We start from the raw sequence: 19578 nt of genomic DNA on the forward strand, positions 1-19578 counted from the left end.
GTGTCCTGTAAGTTTTTGTTTTTGATGGTGCTGAATCCATTTCCACTATCAAAAACAAGATTCAAACACTATCTTTACAATATTTTTTGAAATTTTATTATCCAAATTCCAGCCACTTTGATGGTCCACTCAATTCCTCCACTTAGGTAGACAACTCCAAACAGAATTATATACCAGGCCAAAAAAATAGTAAACCAAGTATGTTGAATGTAACATTCTAGGATTTCTTCTAACTCTCATTCAAGTAGGTAGAGTATGGTGAGGCAGGACAGCGACAAATATGAAGTCATTAAAGAACTGTAGAAAAACAAATTATTAAACAGTATCTTGAATATTTTAGGATTTTGTAAAAGAGTATAAAGGTTGGACAATGACCAGTATGAAATCTACATTATTTACATTTCCCTCAAATGATCATTTAAGCCAAAGAGTGAAATTGTTAACGAGCGAAGATCCTTCTGAAATATACAAAAGAAAATATATGACCTTGATAGAATAAAAATTGAATAATAGAAATGTTTCAAATTTACATCTATATAGATAGTTTTAATCCTAAGCTTTTAGTAAAAATTGAATAATAGAAATGTTTCAAATTTACATCTATATAGATAGTTTTAATCCTAAGCTTTTAGTAAATTGGAAGCTTAAAAGGATTTATGATCATTTTAAAACTAACCAATTCATTACAGAGACGAGTAACGAATAGTGTGGCATAATCTAATAAAGGCTTTTAAGGAATAATCCTAAATCATTATCCTAATAAAGAAGTTCCGAGGTTTTAAAATATATGATCACAAAATTTAGATATATCTACGAAGAATGTGGGCACAAGGAGCAATCGACCTGTAAATTAATGCACGGTAGCCTTTACTCGTAAGATATTTATGGTAGACGATCGTGCTTCCAACACCATTTATGTTGTAATGAAGACGGTGACTAGCCATCTGCCATATTCCTGCAATTTCTTCCTGCAAGTAAAATTGCATAAGTAGCAATTTCTTCAATGAAACATAATGTAGCTAAACAACCTAAATGACATTGCTAGAGACAAGTGTATATTAATCTCAGATATACAAAATGAAAATATAGCTGCAAAACAACCTAAAAGATTCTTCATGTCTTGGCTCTGTTATTGACTGTTTTATATATATCTCAAATGCTAAACCTTGTGTGAAACTGCCCTAGTTAAAAAGGTGAAGAGAATCAAAAGTAACGATATGAGATCAACAAATATCATTAGTCGGTTTTAGAATACAAGGAGAGAGACTTATTACTGCAACATGAAGCATGACTTGATTGAAAATGTCTCGTCATATCGATTAGAGAGTTTTGTAAGATATTCTGTTCAGGGTGGCTTTGGTATTTTATGAGGTTTGGTATTTTATGAGGGTTTATTTTTAATTTGGGAAAAAAAATTTATGCTTGGAAAATTTTGGTCTTTTTGGTAAGTGTAAAAAATAAGGTTTCCATGTCATGTATAGTTGTTGTACTAGAAGTCAATTCCTATGCTATGAGTTGAGTCATAATTTAGATATGTCTAAGTAAGTGTGTTATGTCTTATATATATGTATTGTCTATAAAATCAATAAAATTATTGCGTTGTGATTTGTGGCTCTCTTTCATATTTCTAATATGGTATGAGAGTTCTTTCTTGACTCCCCCAAGGGAGGGCCACGAAAATGTGAGAAAGCCTTCAATTTTATTCTTGTAAATAAATAGGGTAAGAGATGGTGTTGTGTGAGTATATTATATTATTTTTTTGTTTGTAAATATGTCCGTAGTATCTTTGAAAGATTAGATCTGTATGTTAAATTCTTGTTGAAGCATTGAGTTGATTTGTTGAGAGCCTTCCAAGAAAAAGGTTTTGTTTGGGTAGCATTGTTTGTGTGCACGGTTTCGGTACATGGATAGCACACGTCATTATTATGTAGTAGAGCATATTTTATCATTTCTTTGCTCACCTAGAAGCTTGTTATATAGCAGAGCATATTTTATCATTTCTTTGCTTTAGACCGAGAAGCTTACACCCGACGAAAATGTGTGTGGGGCCACCAATTTTATCAAACTAAACTTCACAACAATCATTTTCAAATTGAGTGTATGAGGTTTATTTCTTTTGTCAATGAATTAATTCAAGCTACTTCATTTCGCTCTCAACTCTACTCAAGGAGGCATGGGCCGCATGGATTAGGGAGTATTGAAATATTTGTTTATTTTTAGTGTGGATCAAATTGGCCAAGCAAAATATATTGAAGGAGTGTTGGAAAATTAATCCCAACCACCGCCTTAAACATACTGACAAGTCAACTTTTCCAGGTTGAGATTTTGTTTGCAAGGGGAAGGACTAAATTTTTAAACACACTCACAACCACCATACTTGCTGAGTCAAATTTTGCATGTTGAGATTTTGTTTGCACGGGGAAGGACTAAATTTTTGAGGAGTAAGACAACACAAACCATTCCATAACACATCAGAGGGTTCAAGAACTTAATGAGGGTTGGTAAATATGTATGGGGTGAAACATTTACTGCAGAACTCTTAGTTGCAGTCGGCAAGGTCTGCAAGTTCATGAAATCCCTCATTTTGTATAATCGCCCATCTCGTGTCTTAAATATTTGCTATGACATAAATTAACTAGTCAAAATTGTATGTTTTGTTAAATATGAAAGTAAAATTCATTTGTATAGTTGAGCAAAGAGAGAGGGTGAAAGTAAGTAACCCCTAGTGAAGTGTAAATCTCCATAAACCTATTTTTTTTACTTAGTGAATGAGCAAAAGTCTCATATGAATGTATTTTCAAGAATTATAATTTAATCCAAAATCTTATTTAGTTGCTCCAAGTTTTACTATGTTTTTCCCGTGAGTTATTTTATGTTTTTTAATTAAGCCTATGTGTAGTTGCGGTTTCCTTGCTACAACATAAGATTTGCCTTGACGCAATTCTGAGCAAGACTTCTCTCCTCTACCCCTGAAATGTTTTCCAACATGGTATCACAACAGGTTAAACTTTGTTAGTGTAAAAACAAGTTCTTTTAATAGAATTTTAAAAAAAATGTTTTGAGGGCACATTGTTTTTTTTCCTTGGGAGTGTATTTACTAGCAAGTAGAATCTATTTATTTATTATTATTATTATTATTATTTTCACTAAGAAATGACTACATGAACCACAAGCTTGTCTAATCCTCATATACCTTAGTTTAATGAAAAAATTTATAATTATTGGGCTATTACAATGAAGGCCATTTTTTCTTCTCAAGACATTTGGGATTTTGTGGAGAATGGTTTTCAAGAACCAACACATGTAGTAGTACAATGAATTGTCTCAAGAAGGAAGGGATTTGTTGAGGGACAACAGGAAGAAGGATGAAAAAACTCTCTTTGACATTTTTCATGAAGTTCATGAAAGTATTTTCCCAAGTGTTGCAGTAGCAACGAAGTCCAAGCAAGCGTGAGACACCCTCGAGACATCCTACCAAGGCATGGAAAAAGTTAAGACAACAAAACTATAAATTCTAAGGAGAGACTTTGAGACACTTTGTATTGTAGAGTATGAGAACATAGACTCATTTTGTACACATGTAATTGGGTTCGTTACTCAAATTAGGTCTCATGGTGAGACACTTAATTGAAAGAGAATAATTGAGAAAGTTTTGAGAAGTTTGCCAGCAAGGTTTGATGCCATTGTTTTGGCCATAGAAGAGACAAAGGATCTCTCACAGTTCTCAATGGATGAGATTCATGCATCATTTATTTCTCATGAACATAGATTGAATAGAGCAACAAGCTCCTCACTGGAGCATGCCTTCAAGACACAAGTTTCGTTTGGTCAAGATCGAGGCAGAGGAAGAGGAAGAAGCCCACATAGAGGTGGAAGAAGTAGCCCTGCAAACTCAAGTGGAAGTGGTAGAAATCAAAATCCAAGTCCAGGCCCAAGCCAAAATCAAGCACAAGGTTAAAGGTATGATAAATCTCAAGTCCAATGGCATTGCTCTAAGAAGTATAGTCATTATGAAAATGAATGTAGAAAGTAGAAATATGACATTAGTAACAAACCAAGTGTAAATTTCATAAAACAAAATCAAAACCATGATAGCATGTTTTTAGCTTGTAATGTAGCACACGAAAAACAAAGTGATATATGGTATCTATATTCAGGGTGTAGCAACCACATGTGAGGGACATAGAAATGTTTTCCAATATAGATGAAAGCGTGAAATATAAAGTGACATTAGGGACTGATAGCAAAGTCTCTGTTATGGGCGAAGGAAGAATTAATATCCTAACAAAGAAGGGGGAGAAGAAGTACATCTCAGATGTTTACTTTGTCCCTCGTCTGAAGCATAACCTCATAATCATTGGATAGCTCATGCAAAAGGGCTACAATGTCTTTTTCAAAAATGATGAGTGCACAATTTTGGATAGGCCTCCAAGTAGACAGCTGATTCCAAAAGTTTAGATGACAAGCAATATAATGTTTCCCCTAAATATAAGATCATATTTGAAGGAATAAGGTGCACAAGAACAACTATCAATGAACTCACAAGAGGATGAAAGAAAAGATGCATTTTTCACACAAGTGAACTATCAAGCAGAGGTCAAATATGAAAATTGGTTATGGCATTTGAGATTTGGTCAACTCATCTTTGGAGGTTTGAATTTCCTGCATAGGAAAGGCATGGTGAAGGGATTACCACTTATAAAAAAACTCGATAGCCTATGTGAAGGATGTATCATGGGCAAACAACATAGAGAGACATTTCCAACAAGAAAATCAATAAGGGAAAATGCACCTTTGGAGATTGTCCATTCAAATTTATGTGGACCAATGCAAACACCTTCAATTGCTGGCATCCATTATTTATTGACCTTCATAGATGACTGCACAAGGATGACATGCATATGTCTCCTAAAACAAAAAAGTGAAGTGTTCGAGCGCTTTCACCAATACAAGGCTCTTGTTGAGAAGAAAAGTGGACACTACATCAAAGTCCTTGGAACTAATAGAGTTGGTGAATACATCTCAAATCATTTCCTATATTTTTGTAGGGAGCATGGAATTCAAAAGCAATTTATAACAAGGTATACACCTCAACAAAATGGTGTAGCCGAAAGTAAGAATTGGACCATTATGGAAATGGCAAGGAGTATGTTGAAGGAAAAGAATTTTCTAAATGATTATTGGGTTGAAGTTGTCCCTTGTGCAGTGTATATCATGAATAAATGTCCAACCAAAACTGTCGAGAATCTAGTTCCGGAAGAGGCATGGAGTGGAAGAAAGCATAGTGTCACTCACATGAGAGTCTTTGGATGTGTGGCATATGCACATGTCTTGGATGAGTTGAGGAAGAGGTTGGACAACAAGGGGTAGAAATGCATATTTGTTGTATATAATGATGAATTCAAGGCATAAAAGATCTACAATCCATCAACCAAGAATGTCATAATCAACAGAGGTGTGTATTTCATAGAAGAGGAAGCATGGGATGGAAGTTTAGAGAAGACAATCAATGTCAAGGCATGTATACCACATGAGGACAAAGAGGAATTTAATAGTAGCATGAAATTCCTCAATAGTGACTCCCTCTACTCCTATTCAAGCACAACAAAGTAGGTAGCGAGTAACATCATCAACAAATAATAGGACAACACTGCGCAGTCAAGCAAGTTCTTCTCCAAGCACATCACAAAGCGAAACACCAAGCGACATGTCAAGCCCATCTTCAGTAAGAACAAGAAGACCAAAATTCATAAATATAAATGAGATTTATGAGCAAGATGAAGTTGATAGTAGCACCGATCTGAATTCCTTATTTGCATTATTTTGTCATGTAGATGACCCAATCCATTTTGAGGATGCATTGAAAGAAGAAACATGGGTTGCGGCAGTGGAGGAAGAAATAAAAGCAATAGAAATGAATGACACATGGGAGTTAGTGAACCTTTCTAAAGGAAAAGAATTCATTGGAGTAAAGTGGGTCAATAAGACCAAGAGCATTGTCGACATGAAGATTGAAAGGCATAAAGTGAGGCTAGTTGTCAAAGGATACAAGTAGCAACATGGAAGAGATTATGCAGAGATGTTTACACCAGTCGTGAGGATGTAGACAATGCGTATAGATGTGGTGATTGAAGCGCAACATAAATGGAAAGTGTATCAAATGGACATAAAATCAACGTTCTTGAATGGAGTGATGAAAGAGGAAGTTTATGTTGCACAACCACATGGTTATGAGGTTGAAGGCCAAGAAGATAAGGTGTATAGGTTGAGGAAAGCTCTTTATGGGCTGAAGCAAGCACCGCGTGCATGGTATAGCAGGATAGATGCTTACTTGTTGGACAATGGTTTCGACAAATGTGACAGTGAGCCTACTCTCTACATCAAAGAGAGTGATGGTAAGATTCTTATTGTTGTCTTATATGTAGATGATTTGATTTTTACAGGCAGTGATGATTTCCTCATCACTGATTTCAAAGAAGTCATGAAAAGTGAATTTGAAATGACTGACTTGGGGTTGTTAAGATATTTTTTGGGCATAGAAGTGAAGCAAACAAAAAATGGCATTTTTATTTCTCAAGCAAAGTATGTAGCAAACATTTTGGAGATATTTAATATGGAGAACAACAACCCTACACCAACTCCAAATGTCATGGGGTTGAGGTTCAGCAAGGAAGATTGCAACAACAATTTCAATCCGACATTATACAAAAGCATGATAGGTAGCTTGATGTATTTGACCACCACTAGGACAGATATACTGTATGCAGTGAGCTTGGTGTCGAGGTTCATGGAGAAACCCAAGGAAACACATTGGCAAGAAACCAAAAGGATTCTAAGGTATGTCAATGGGACAAAGGAATATGGTATTTTGTATGCCACAACAGATGATTTCTGGGTGGTTGGTTACACTGATAGTGAATGGCGAGGAAGTGTCGATGACAGAAAGAACACATCAAGATATGTTCTTCATTTGGGTTCTAGAAACATTTCATGGGCCTCCAAGAAGCAGCTGAGTATCATTATCAACAGTAGAAGCTGAATATGTCGCTGCAACAACAGCAACATGTCAGGCAGTTTAGATGAGAAGGATGTTGAGGGATCTTCGCCATGACCAAGAGGGAATGACAACTATTTTCTGTGACAACACTTCCGCAATTTCATTGTAAAAGAATTATGTCTTTCAAAAGAGGACCAAGCACATTGATGCTAAATATCATTTTATTAGAGAGTTGATTAACAATGGTGAAATTGTCATGGAGCATTGCAGGTCATAGGAACAATTTGCTTATATTTTCACAATGCCATTGGCACATGAAAGTTTTGTTTATCTCAAAGACTATTTGGGAATAGTCAATGGCAACAATTGTGATTACGGGGAGTGTTTGAAAACTATTACCAACCACTACCTTAAACACACTAACAACCACCATACTTACCCAGTCAACTTTTGTAGTTTGAGATTTTGTTTGCAAGTGGAAGGACTCAAGTTCTGAGCACTAGTACAACGGTGACCATTCCACAACACATCAGAGAGTTAAAGCACTTAATGAGCTTTGGGTAATATGTATGGGTGAAACATTTACAGTGCAAATCTTAGTTGCAGTACGCAACCTCTACAAGTTTGGGAAATCCCTCATTTTGTATAATCGCCCATCATGTGTCTTAAATATTTTCTCTGACATAAATTAATGAGTCAACATTGTGTGTTTGATAAATATGAAAGTAAAAGTCATTTGTATAGTTGAGCGACAGAGAGGGCGAAAGTCTGAGAGGCGAAGAGAAAATCATGGAGCAAATTTTGGTGGGTGTGTGAAATCAACCATTACTGTATTTTACTGTGTGTTACTCCACAACCCCTCGTGAAGTGTAAATCACCGTAAATCTGTTTCTTTTTACTTAATGAATGAGCTGCAATCTCATATGAATGTATTTTCATGAATTAGAATTTAATCCAAAACCTTATTTAGTTGCTCCAAGGTTTACTCTATTTTGTCGTGACTTATCTTCTATGTTTTAATTAAGCCTTTGTATATATGTGATTTCCTTGCAGTAACATAAGATTCGCCTTGTCGCGATTGATTTCTAAGCCAGAATCCTCTCCTCTACCCCTAAAATGTTTTCCAACAAGGAGATCTACAACTCCAGAGATCTACAAAGCACCGCCTATCATAGCATGTGGCATAGGGCGTGGCATAAAAGTTGTGCATCCTGTTTTCAAAGGAAGAGGGTCGCGACATTGTCACAATTGTGGATATACGCAGAGACAACTGTGGATCGTGGATCTGTGTGAGAGAGGTAGACGCTCAAGATTCACCCATTAATTAAGAACCAATCTGCCCTCAGTGCCATCACTAGCCTCAACTCAGTTGAACATTTTTCTCATTCTGTTTATCCCCATCAAGGTCTCGGCGATGGAAGAAAGTATGCTCTTGTCTATCTCAATTTGGGATATCTACTTTCCATTCTCATTAAATAATCCCTCGTGGATAGCTACATGAATTGGTCTCTTTTATTAGTTGGATTTGTGAAAACCTTATTTATTTAAGGCTATTTTAATATTGACGTGGTAGTTTGGTATATTATAAAGAGGCAGAGAAAGAGTTTTCGGGTTTGGGTATTGTGATTTATAATTAAAAAATATAAATAACAATAATAGTTGTGAAATCATGTTGATGTTTCTGGTGTGGGTGGTAAAATTATTTATCTGTAAAAAGGAAGAAAAAAATGCAGAACCAAAAAGAATCAGCCAATTATTGCATAGACTAATGTGACTTATCTTGCTCCACGAGAATTAGTCAGATGTAGTTCTTAATAAGGTCAAGATGGTGTGACCCGTCATGCTCTCGAAGCATCAATACATGTTATTTTATAAGGTCAAGTTGTAGGATTGTTCGCTGAAGACATTCTATACCCAGAATGTTATCTTAGATAATTGATGAAGGCTGTGGAGGGTCGTAGATTCACAAATGGTGGGAATTCCATATGATGGTTCAATATCAAAATTGGTCTGTTGTGCTCTAGGAGGTTGACAAATGTTAGTTCTGCAAAGCACATCAATGATAGTTTGAAACGTTTATGTTTTAAATGGAGGTCTAGTGACAACTCGAAGATGTGGTGGTGAAAGAATAATGTTTGCAAGATTCTTGAGTGGATGTGAGTGTTGGTGAAGACCAGTCATAAATATTATTATTATTGTCTTAATATGTTTTTTCCATGTAAGCATTAAGGGAGGGTGTTGGAAGTAATGTTTCCATGTCATGTATAGTTGCCATTATGAGTTACGAGGAGTCAATCTAGAAATTCTTGATTCCTATGCTAAGAGATGGAGTCATAATATAGATGTGTCAAAGTGAGTGTGTTATGTCCTATATATATGTAATGTGTGTGAAATCAATAAAATTATTATGGTGTGACATGTGTTGTGCAAACAATCTCTATTTCTAACAATAAGGTTCTAGTTTTATGTTTCAGTTTATTTTACTATTATATCTTTGTCAAGTAATGATGATTACCCTTGGATTCTTATAACTTATTTGTCCCAATCCAAAGTTTTGTTCCTCTCGGACAGTGCGTTGGGCTGGTAATATTCCCAGTACAAATCTGTTATAGAAACAATTTGTGTACTTGCTCTTGTTGTTATCTGCTTTAGTACACCCAATTAGGCAGGTGGAGTTGTGAGATACCGTAAGTGGAATGAAATATTCGCCTATTCCTTGTAATATATCTATATATCTATATATATATATATATATATATATATATATATATATATATATATATATATATATATATATATATATATATATATATATAGATAGATATATATATATATATAAAGTGAAGTAGAGTTTTTTTCCATGGTTTTTGGTAAGGAAAAAATGAAATTGTGCGAAACTAGTATAAGTAGGAATGGCAGATTTATCGGGTACTCAACACTGTCGACAGAAAGCTTTGTTGCAAAAACACATTAGTTGAACACTAAAGGCCATAGACTATGGCACAGATCGTACAAAAAATAAATATAGTTTCCACGAATTTATGAGAAAACGGAAATTTAATAATTGCGGGTAATTTGAATTTCACTCTGACCCGTAGGAAGTGTGGGGAGTGCATGGAAGGAATGATTTGCAGGATGGATTTTTTTAGACACTGGATGGAAGCAGTAGTGTGTGTGGATATAGCTTGATCACAATCAAAAAGGTGATCAAGATATGGGAAAGAGATTAGAGAATTTTTTGAAGTAAATATTGTTGAGATATTAATTGCATTGTTTGTTAAGTGTTATAGACAGTTTGATTTACTTAAATTTAGTCGAGTTTCACTCTAGTAATTTATTTTTGATGTTTTTCATGTAATTATTTAACTATTTTTAATATAAGAAAAGAAATATCTACTCCATACTTTTCTCTTCATTCTTTGACATGGTGTCCGAACTAGTCCATGGTAGGAGTGCACAAAATTTCTCATAAAAAGACATCGGAATTGTGCAAATGACAAACAAGGTTTCCAAAATCGAAGGTTTATTTGTTTTGGAAGCCTCCTTGAATTTTAACACCTTCACACAACCAATGTTTTTTTAAGCTACGTGCAGATGCCCACCAAATAGCCTCTTGGTTAGACAAATTCCTGCTCTTTGACAATGCAATACATCTTGGAGGGGACCTCTCGACCTCTATCTTGCCACTCTCTGGCTCAGACCACTAGCCTATTAGACTTCAATGGCAAAGACCGGGAGACAATGTTCGCAGGCCCTTTCGCTTTGAAGCTTTCTGGCTGAATGACCCAAACTTTCACAACCTGATTACAGAGGTATGGAAAAACTTCAATCCACCGGAAGGCACAAAAATGTATCAGCTCCAACAAAAACTAAAAAATCTCAAGAAAAACATAAAACAGTGGAATCACTTTACCTTCGGCAATATCTTCCAAGCACAAGATGCTCTTGAACAAGAAATGCAAAAATTACAGCAGAGAATCATAGCTGAAGGCAGATCTGAAGCCCTAGCAGAATAGGAACGCCACCTACAAACGCAAATCTCAGAAAGAGCAAAGCAGGCAGAGATACTTTGGAAACAAAAGTTGAGAATCAGATGGCTTAAAGAGGGCGAATGCAATACAAAGTTCTTCCACCGCACCACTATCCAAAGGAGAATGCACAACAACATTACTCACCTCCAAAATCGACAAGGGGAACAACTAGAAAAGCATGAAGATATAGAACAAGAACTCCTCGCCCACTTTCAAATGGTGCATCAGGAACTATAGATTAATTGGCTTCCAGCTATAGAGAAAATCACTAAGAATATTCCTAAGACCATAAATGAGGAACACAATCAAATCCTTCCCAGCCCTATATCTTTACAGGAAGTGGAGACAACTATGCGATAGCTCAAAGTAGGGAAAGTGCCTGGACCAGATGGCTTCACTTCAGACTTCTTTCACAACTTCTGGGATCTAATCAAGGAGGAGGTTTGGCAAGTAGTCGAGGAATCCAGAGTAAGTAGATGGATGCTTCCATCCTTGAATGCCACCTTCATCACCCTCATCCCTAAGGAGGAGCATAGCCAGACCCCGGAAAAATTCCGTCCTATTGCATTATGCAATGTCATATATAAAATTGTCTCCAAAGTTATTGCCACACACCTCAAGCCCTTGCTTCCTTTACTTATATCACCAGAGCAATCAGGATATGTGGAAGGAAGGCAGATCACGAATGGCATTATTCTCACTCATGAGATCATTCACTCCTTAAAGCAGTCCAAAAAGGCAGGTATGCTCCTAAAAATCGACCTCTCAAAAGCTTTTGATACTTTAAGCTGGAAATATATTCAAAAAATGTTGCTCGCCTTTGGCTTCACCCCCCCTTGGGTTAGGTGGATTATGAGTCTCATCACCTCAACCTTCTTCTCAATTCTAGTCAATGGTATCCCATCCACCCCCTTCCACCCTTCCAGAGGTATCCGACAAGGTGACCCTCTCTCACCCTTTTTGTTCGTTATAATGGCGGAAGGTCTTGGACGATACATCAAAGATGCCCTTCATACCCAGCAATTACGTGGCCTTTCTTTTCCATATACCCCTGCTTTCACCCACCAGCAATTCGTAGATGACAATATGTTATTTGGTCATCCTTCAGTCCAAGAAGCCCTCAAACTGAAGTCCATTTTATCTGATTTTTCAGACGCCTCTGGTGCCTGCATTAACAAAGCAAAATCCCAAGTTTTTTTCTTTCACACACCTTCCATCACTCAATCCTCCATAGCCAGAATTCTGGGCTTCTTGATTGCGTCTCTCCCCTCCAAATACCTGGGTGCTCCAATGACAGCCTCTACCTTAAAGCACTCATCCTGGAAAGTACTCTTAGAAAAATTGGAAGCCTGTATCTCTTCATGGACCTTCAGAGCTCTCAACATGGCGAGCCGCCTAGTACTAATCAAAGCAGTGCTACAATCTATGCTACTCTACCTTTTCTCAGTACTGGCAGCACCCAAATGGGTTCTCAAAGCAATCAAAAATCTTCAACGGGATTTTCTATGGGGAAATATGAAACAAATGAGAAAATGGGCTCTGGTAAAGTGGGAAACAGTTTGCCACTCAAAAACTTCTAGAGGCACTGGATTACGTGATCCTCAGCATAGTGACATGGTCATGGGAGCATGCATCTGGTGGAAATGGATCTCGAACCCACATACTCCATGGGCAATCCTCTAGACGACAAAATATGCTAATAATAGACCAGTAGATGATTTAATTCGTCTCAAAGAAGTTGGCTCAAGCTCTCTAATCTGGAATGCTTCCAAACAGCATAAAGATCTAATTCAACAACACAGCTTTTGGGAAATCAAGAATGGAGATAATGCGAGGTTTTGGGAGGACTCATGGTAGCAAAGACCCAAATTGAAGGACCGAATCACATCCCACCAGCTTCAGGATTGAGTAGAGCAACCGATGATTAAAGTAGATCAAATTTGGAAGGCCACTCACACCCAAGGCTACAGACAATGGCTAAGCTCGAACCCCATTCTTTGGCGAGGCACACAGTCCATCAAAGATAGCCTGGAAATAGAACTCTCAAACAGGAAAATACGACACTCTAATAAGAAAGATATCATTAGATGGGGTTATGAAACGAGAGGAACCTTCACATCCTAAGAAGCATATCATATAATAGGAACCATACTGTCAAGGATAGGCTCTCAAACAAAGTTCGGGATCCCCCAATTTGGTCAAAAATCTCCGCCTTCCTCTAGCTGTGCCAAAACAGAATCCTTACTTGGGATAATCTGAGGAAATGGAGTTTTCGTGGACCTTCCATCTGCCCAAATTGTAAATAGGAAGAAGAAACTATGGAACATCACCTAAACTCATGTCTGTTAGTAACCCAACATTGGGAGAAAGTCAGCTTCAGATGTCAAAGAGATGGACAAAATAAGGAGAATTCCACCAGCACTATTCGCTCTTGGGCATCTCATCCTTACAAAAGCAAAATATTAAATGTCGTATGGAAGCTAATAGCAAGTTTCCTCATGTGGACACTATGGAAAGAGAGAAATAGTCTCATCTTCAAGGACCACTCCTCTCCCATAGAAGTTCTATGGAACAACATATGTCAAAACATATGAGAAACCTTGATGCTCCAAACTTGGCTTGATGAGGATTTCCCCTCCACTCCACAGGAACAAAATATATGGGTGAATTGGAACCTTTAGTGGAACCACAAGCAGGCACACCAAGGAAAAATCTCTCCATCTGGAGCAACACCTGACAGATGGACTCCACCCCCACCACCCATGGTACAACTCAACTTTGACGGAGCGTCAAAAGGAAATCCAAGTAAAGCAGGATTTGGAGGAATATTCAAAAATCACAAGGGCAATGTTCTCCAAACATTTATGGGGTCAATTGGTTGGGACACAAACAACTCGGCTGAATTAGAAGGAATATGGCAAGGACTTCTCCTTACTCAGAGCAATGGGTTCTTCCTACTCATCATTGAAGGGGACTCTCAGATTTTAATTAACATGGTCAACTAGATCTTACAGGGAACTCCAGCACACAAAGTGGGTAGTAGTTGGAGATTGGCGGAAAGGTTGGAACAGATTGAACAGTGGCTACTCATTCATCGAGCAGTAACCATTAGGCACATTCGTCGGAATGGTAACAAAGTAGCAGACTTCTTAGCAAACATCAACATTGGTAGTGGTAGGACTCTTCATGTGGGAACTCTTAGCACTATAGCCAACACACATAAATTGCAGAATTTCAATGATCTGGTGCAAAAGGAAAGTTCTAATGGAGAGAAAATGCACTCGGATGCGGGTGTCAACAGAGTTAATTAAGGTGACAAGACAGACTGTCGGCTTAATGGAGTGCCATCTGGCTACCTACTTTGTCCCGACAGCTCACCTCTGCCGAATTCATAACACATTGCAGGCGATAATTAATGACTCTGATAGCTATGACAAACTCACCTCCCTCATAGCCATGGCCCCTGCAGATAGTTTTGCTAATCCTCCTCTTCTCCATGGCGTCTGCTCTTTGTAAGCCACTGAACTGTGTATTCGCACTGTAATAGGTAGTCGCTACCTGATTCTTCCTTGCCTGGATCTTGGTAATGGTTTCCATTTTTCTCATTCCAGTCACTGTATTTTAGACCGAGGCCCAACCTCCCCTGCTCACCCACAGCGTCGCCATACCTCCAACTCCTCTGTTGTGACTCGCCTCAGCGTCAATATATCTTACAATTCTACTATGGCTCGCCTCAAGCACCGCATGCGCAGTAGACGCGGAGGAACTCATGGAGGTTTTATCCGCTCACAGGCTTCGACCAGCTCCGCCTCTGATTCCCCAGACTCAACCACTGAGATGCCCAATCCACTCATTTATCCCACTCATCGCTACCCGAACACCCGAAGCGGTAGAGGAAGGAGGGACAATGTTGTTCGCTCTGCGGACTTCCCACTTCCTCCTTATCCTACCCCTCACAACACTCAATTTCACTTCCGTAGTTCCTTAAATAGGCCTACTATCACTGCGACTGTCACAATTTCCTTCGAGGAAGAGTCTGAGATGCAAGCTCCTCTGTTTAGCTACGGGGACAAGCAGAGCAGGGAGGTGCTTGGTAGCCGAGGGATCAACATTCTGGGCAACAAGAAACAAAATGAAAGCAGAAAGGCTCTGCATGGCAAGGCTAAAGTTGGCAACTCTTCAGCTGAGGATGACAAGCCTAAGAACACGAAAGCATCAGAAAGCAGGCAGAATGACACTTTTGAGAGGCATATGGACGCAGAAGGCACTAAGGAGGCTCCACCAGTGCAGGTTCAAGGCGTGTCTGAAGAGGATGACGATTGGTATCAATTTTCCTGCTGAATTGAGGAGGAGCCAGCTCCAGAGGGGCCACCAGCTTAACACGTGGCCTCTCGCTAATGCGTCCTACTTCCAGGTAGATGTGTCTCATTGTTTTGTGGTTTTGTGGTTTTGGATGTGTCCCGGTCTTCTGGTTGAGTCTCTGCCAGGTGGACATGTCTCGCTGTCTCTTGGATATGTCTCTATCTTTGGGTTCTATAAATGCATTCTCTCTCTTTTTTTTAGGAAAACCAAGGTCTACTCGACTATAGTTTTGTTTTGGTTCAATGGGATGGTTTCCCCCATAATGGGGGCAGTCTTTAGGGCTTCTGGACTAGTTTCCCCTATGTTGGGGCAGTCCAAAACAAACAGTTTCAATTTTTGATGATGACAAATGATCAACAACTCTGAGGCTAGGCCTCTCTGTAACCTTTTTTGTACCATATCAATAGATCAATATTACTTAGAAATAAAAATGTTTTTTTAAACTACGAGTTTGATTTTTAAAAGCAAGGTCAAAGAAATTTTTTCTGCCTTCGTTAGTTGAAGTGATCCCTCACATTTCGTTTGAAGGTTTCATATGTAAAACGAAACACTAAAAAGGGACTTCATTCAACTTAAAGTTTTTTTTTAAGACTTGGGTTTTGTATTAATTTATTTAAAATTAATTCAATAAACCTTCTGGCCCGTTTATTTCTAAAACAGACGAGTTTATTATTGAAAAAAAATATTTGAAAGTTAAAAAAAAATAATAAAAAAATTGAATTTGTCATAAAAAAAGAAAGAGGGCGCTACATTTTTAAAGAATTTTTTTTGGAAAGAAGACTTTAAAAAGGCGTGCACATTAGTATTTGAAGAAATGTCTTCCTCTAGCGTTATGACATAGACCTCGACTAGGCTTGGCAAAAATTACGAGTTTTGGTCTTCAAGAAAGAAGATATTTCTACAAGCCCAAGAGTGTTGGGATACACTTCAGAACACGTATTTAGAGTCGATCCAAGAAGCATGTGCGACCATGACCAATAGTTAGAGGAATGAAGCTATTGAACTAAAAAAGAAAGAGCATAGAGCCAAATTTTAGATACAAAACTTAGTCGATGACTCTATCTTCGACAAGATAACTAGCACATCCACAACAAAAGAAACTTGGGAAATATTGAAAGTTGTGTATCAAGGCAATGATATAGTCAAGCCTGTTAAATTGAAGACATTGAGATCTTGGTTCGAAACCCTAAAGATGACAGGCACAGATAATGTGGACCATTTAATGACTAGAGTCATGGGAATAGTCAACCAGATCAAACTCATTAGCGAACCCTTCACCCAAATTTGTGAGTGGAAAAGACGCTCCCCCTCCTTTGGATCTTTGTGCTCATTCTTCTGGATCTTGTGGTGATAGCAGTGTTTCTGGGCTCCACGTAAATGATTTTCTTCCCTTTTCCATTCCCCTTGTCGGGTTCTAACTCAGGGTTGGAACATGCATATGATTCTGAAGCCTTCAACTCGGCCACCAGCAATTGCTTGGTCTGACACTCGTGTTGTGAGTGGGGCTCTTATGGAACTCGCACCACTTACATGTGTCCTTCTTTGACTTCATGATGTTGTTATTTTCTTGCAGCTTCGACAAGTTGTCTTGGGTCACCCCGCCATGGCTTTGTCCTTTGGCCTTCGGATTTGTAGATCCAAAGTCCCGCTTCTTTTGTTTAAACATCTACTTGATCTTGACGGCATATCAGGATGTCGTGTCGAGCGAGGAGATGTTCAGGAATAACGTCTCATCTTGGATGTATCTATGTAGGCAGCCATGGTATTTGAGTACCAAATGCATCTTAGAATCCTTGATACCCAACTGTGTGCGAAGGGTATGAAAAATGTTTGTGAACTCTAGCACGTCTTGGTCCCTTCCCCGCCGCAGCATGGTCCACTTTAAGTATTTGTCCTCATAGATTTTGACAGGGTAGTACTACTCCTTGATGGCATCCCGGAATGAATTCCAAGTGGGTGTGGCTGAAAATAGTGAGCCCGTACTTTCATCCTTCTACTCGCAGTAGGTTTCCCACCAGTCCTTGACATGGGGGGCTACTTTGAGAAGGGTGAAAATAATCTTTTCCTGACTGGAAAAATCATGAACATAAAAATACCCTTCTAGCAGATTTAACCATTTATCTACGACACATGCATATATCTAACCCTCAAATATGGGGATTTTAAAGTTAACTTGTACCTTAAAGGGTGTGGCATTTCCAGAGTAGATGTTGGAAGCCGACGCGTCACCTCTGGGTAGCCGTTGAAGGATCTGGGCAAAGTTTTCCATCATAGCGTTCCTTTATCGCTTGAGGGCTTCTTCAAGCAAGATTTTGATAGGATCTCCTACCCCCTCCTCTTTCTTTTCATCCGCCATGGGAGGCCGTTAGGATTTGCGATGCTGGTCTTGCAAAGGTTCGACCAGTTCAAGCCCTAACTCCTTATATCCCGACCTCGTTAGGGACATGCAAAGAAAAATAGAGAGAAAACAGACCGCTTTGATACCACTGGTCTGGATTTAAGCAAGAACGCAATAAAGTAAAGAAATAACCATAAATACATAGATGTAGTGGAAATAATACTTCATTTCATTACTGTAAAATACTGAAACATGCTTACAAATAGAAATGGAAATAAACTAGCTAGGGTGATGGTAGCTTATCTCTTAGAAGAGATGTGGTGGCTACATCCCTCTAAACTATGTTACAATGAGGCTCGAAAGCCTATTTACTATTGAGAAATAATTGAAAACCCTAAGAATTGAAAAACCTAACCCTAGGAAATGAAATGCCAAACTATAGGCCCCGTTTCAGGTAAATTGGTACAACAAATTCTTGGGGTTGTAACTTTGGCATACGATCTCCGTTTGACACACACAATAGCTCGTTAGAAATATCTATCCAAGGACTACAAATTTCAAAAGAGAAAAATTAATTCATGGATTGATGTTTGGACCAATGTTGCTCTTAAATTTCCCAAAAAACATTTTTTAGGGCCTCAAAACGGCTCCGGAAGTTCAGGACCCGAAAAACTGCTAAAAATAGTAAATTGTGCTACAATTAAGGAAACTGAAAAACTAAAAGAAACAGTTGTGGGGGTCTAAGTGGAATAGGTGGGTGGCCACCAACATCAACCTAGATGAGTCCTCCCCCCTTAGGAAGCAATGGTCCCCATTCCGTTGAGTTCCTCCATCTGCTGAACTTGGTCCCTGGTGAGCTATTCTAAAATATCTAATGTGTCTAGTAATGGTGGGAAGCATGGTCGAGGGCAGTCCATATTGAACACTCAGTGTAAGCGAAGGAATGGGGGAATGTTGTGCTCCAAAGAATTTTTTTCCCACATCCTTGGTAATGTTGTAAGGACCACGTCGAAGTGGTTTGAGGTTCTGATGGGCTCTTGTAAGGTGTTCTTTCTGCAAATGAAACCAGACTTTGTTGCCCACCTGAAACTTATGTGGTACCTAACATTGATCATATCACTGCTTGTACTTTACATTTTCCATAATGGAGCGGTGATATATTGTCCCTTTGGGTAGGGGAAAATGAATTTCCTAGTTTGGGAGATGATCTTGTTGCATTTCTTAGCAGATATCAAAGAGGTGGTGGTAGGTGGGGCTACCTCTAGTATCCTATATAATGAATTACCCAAAGAAATAATAATAGTGCGAGGCCTTGAGTCACACACAACATGTCACCTCCATAAGTATGGTTGGCCTAACAATACATCACAAACATCCAGATGTGTAACATCACACAATACCTCATCTTTGAAGAGCTTGATGATGTACAGAAGGCGGCATTGCTAGCGGACTCAGAGATATTGTCCTTGATGAGGCCACCCTATACTTCACGACTACGGGTGTGGTGTAGTTGATAGGCCCAACCACTTCACGACCTCTGCTGAAATGAGGTTCTTTTGGCTACCACTCTCAACAATGAATTGTAGCGGTGAACCCTTCACCCACATTTGTGAGTGGAAAAGATGCTCCCCCTCCTTTGGATCTTTAGGCTCGTTCTTCTAGATCTTGGTGGTGGCAATAGTGGCACTAGGCTCTATGTCAATGATCTGCTTTCCTTTGGCATTCCCCTTGTCCAGTCTTGACTCAGGGTCAGAACATGCATCTGATTCTGAAGCCTTCAACTTGGCCACCAGCGACTGCTTGGTCCGACACTCACTTGTGCTGTGAGTGGGGCTCTTATGGAACTCACA

The 19578-nt window shown here is 38.6% G+C and overlaps 1 protein-coding gene across 2 annotated transcripts in view; it reads right to left on the reverse strand.

Annotated features, from left to right (window-relative positions):
* Window positions 1-19578, reverse strand: part of LOC149172617 (serine carboxypeptidase 1-like) — an 89865-nt gene that overhangs the window by 984 nt on the left and 69303 nt on the right. For both annotated transcript variants that reach the window (XM_089427752.1, XM_089427751.1), the window contains one exon: window positions 844-968. In XM_089427752.1, the coding sequence (XP_089283878.1) occupies window positions 844-968 (125 nt within the window). The remainder of the gene's footprint in view (window positions 1-843; window positions 969-19578) is intronic.

The sequence above is a fragment of the Pinus tabuliformis genome, chromosome 4_2 (assembly GCF_031772625.1).
Source record: "Pinus tabuliformis cultivar Carrire ecotype Pingquan chromosome 4_2, CPIR1, whole genome shotgun sequence".
Classification (NCBI taxonomy): Eukaryota; Viridiplantae; Streptophyta; class Pinopsida; order Pinales; family Pinaceae; genus Pinus; species Pinus tabuliformis.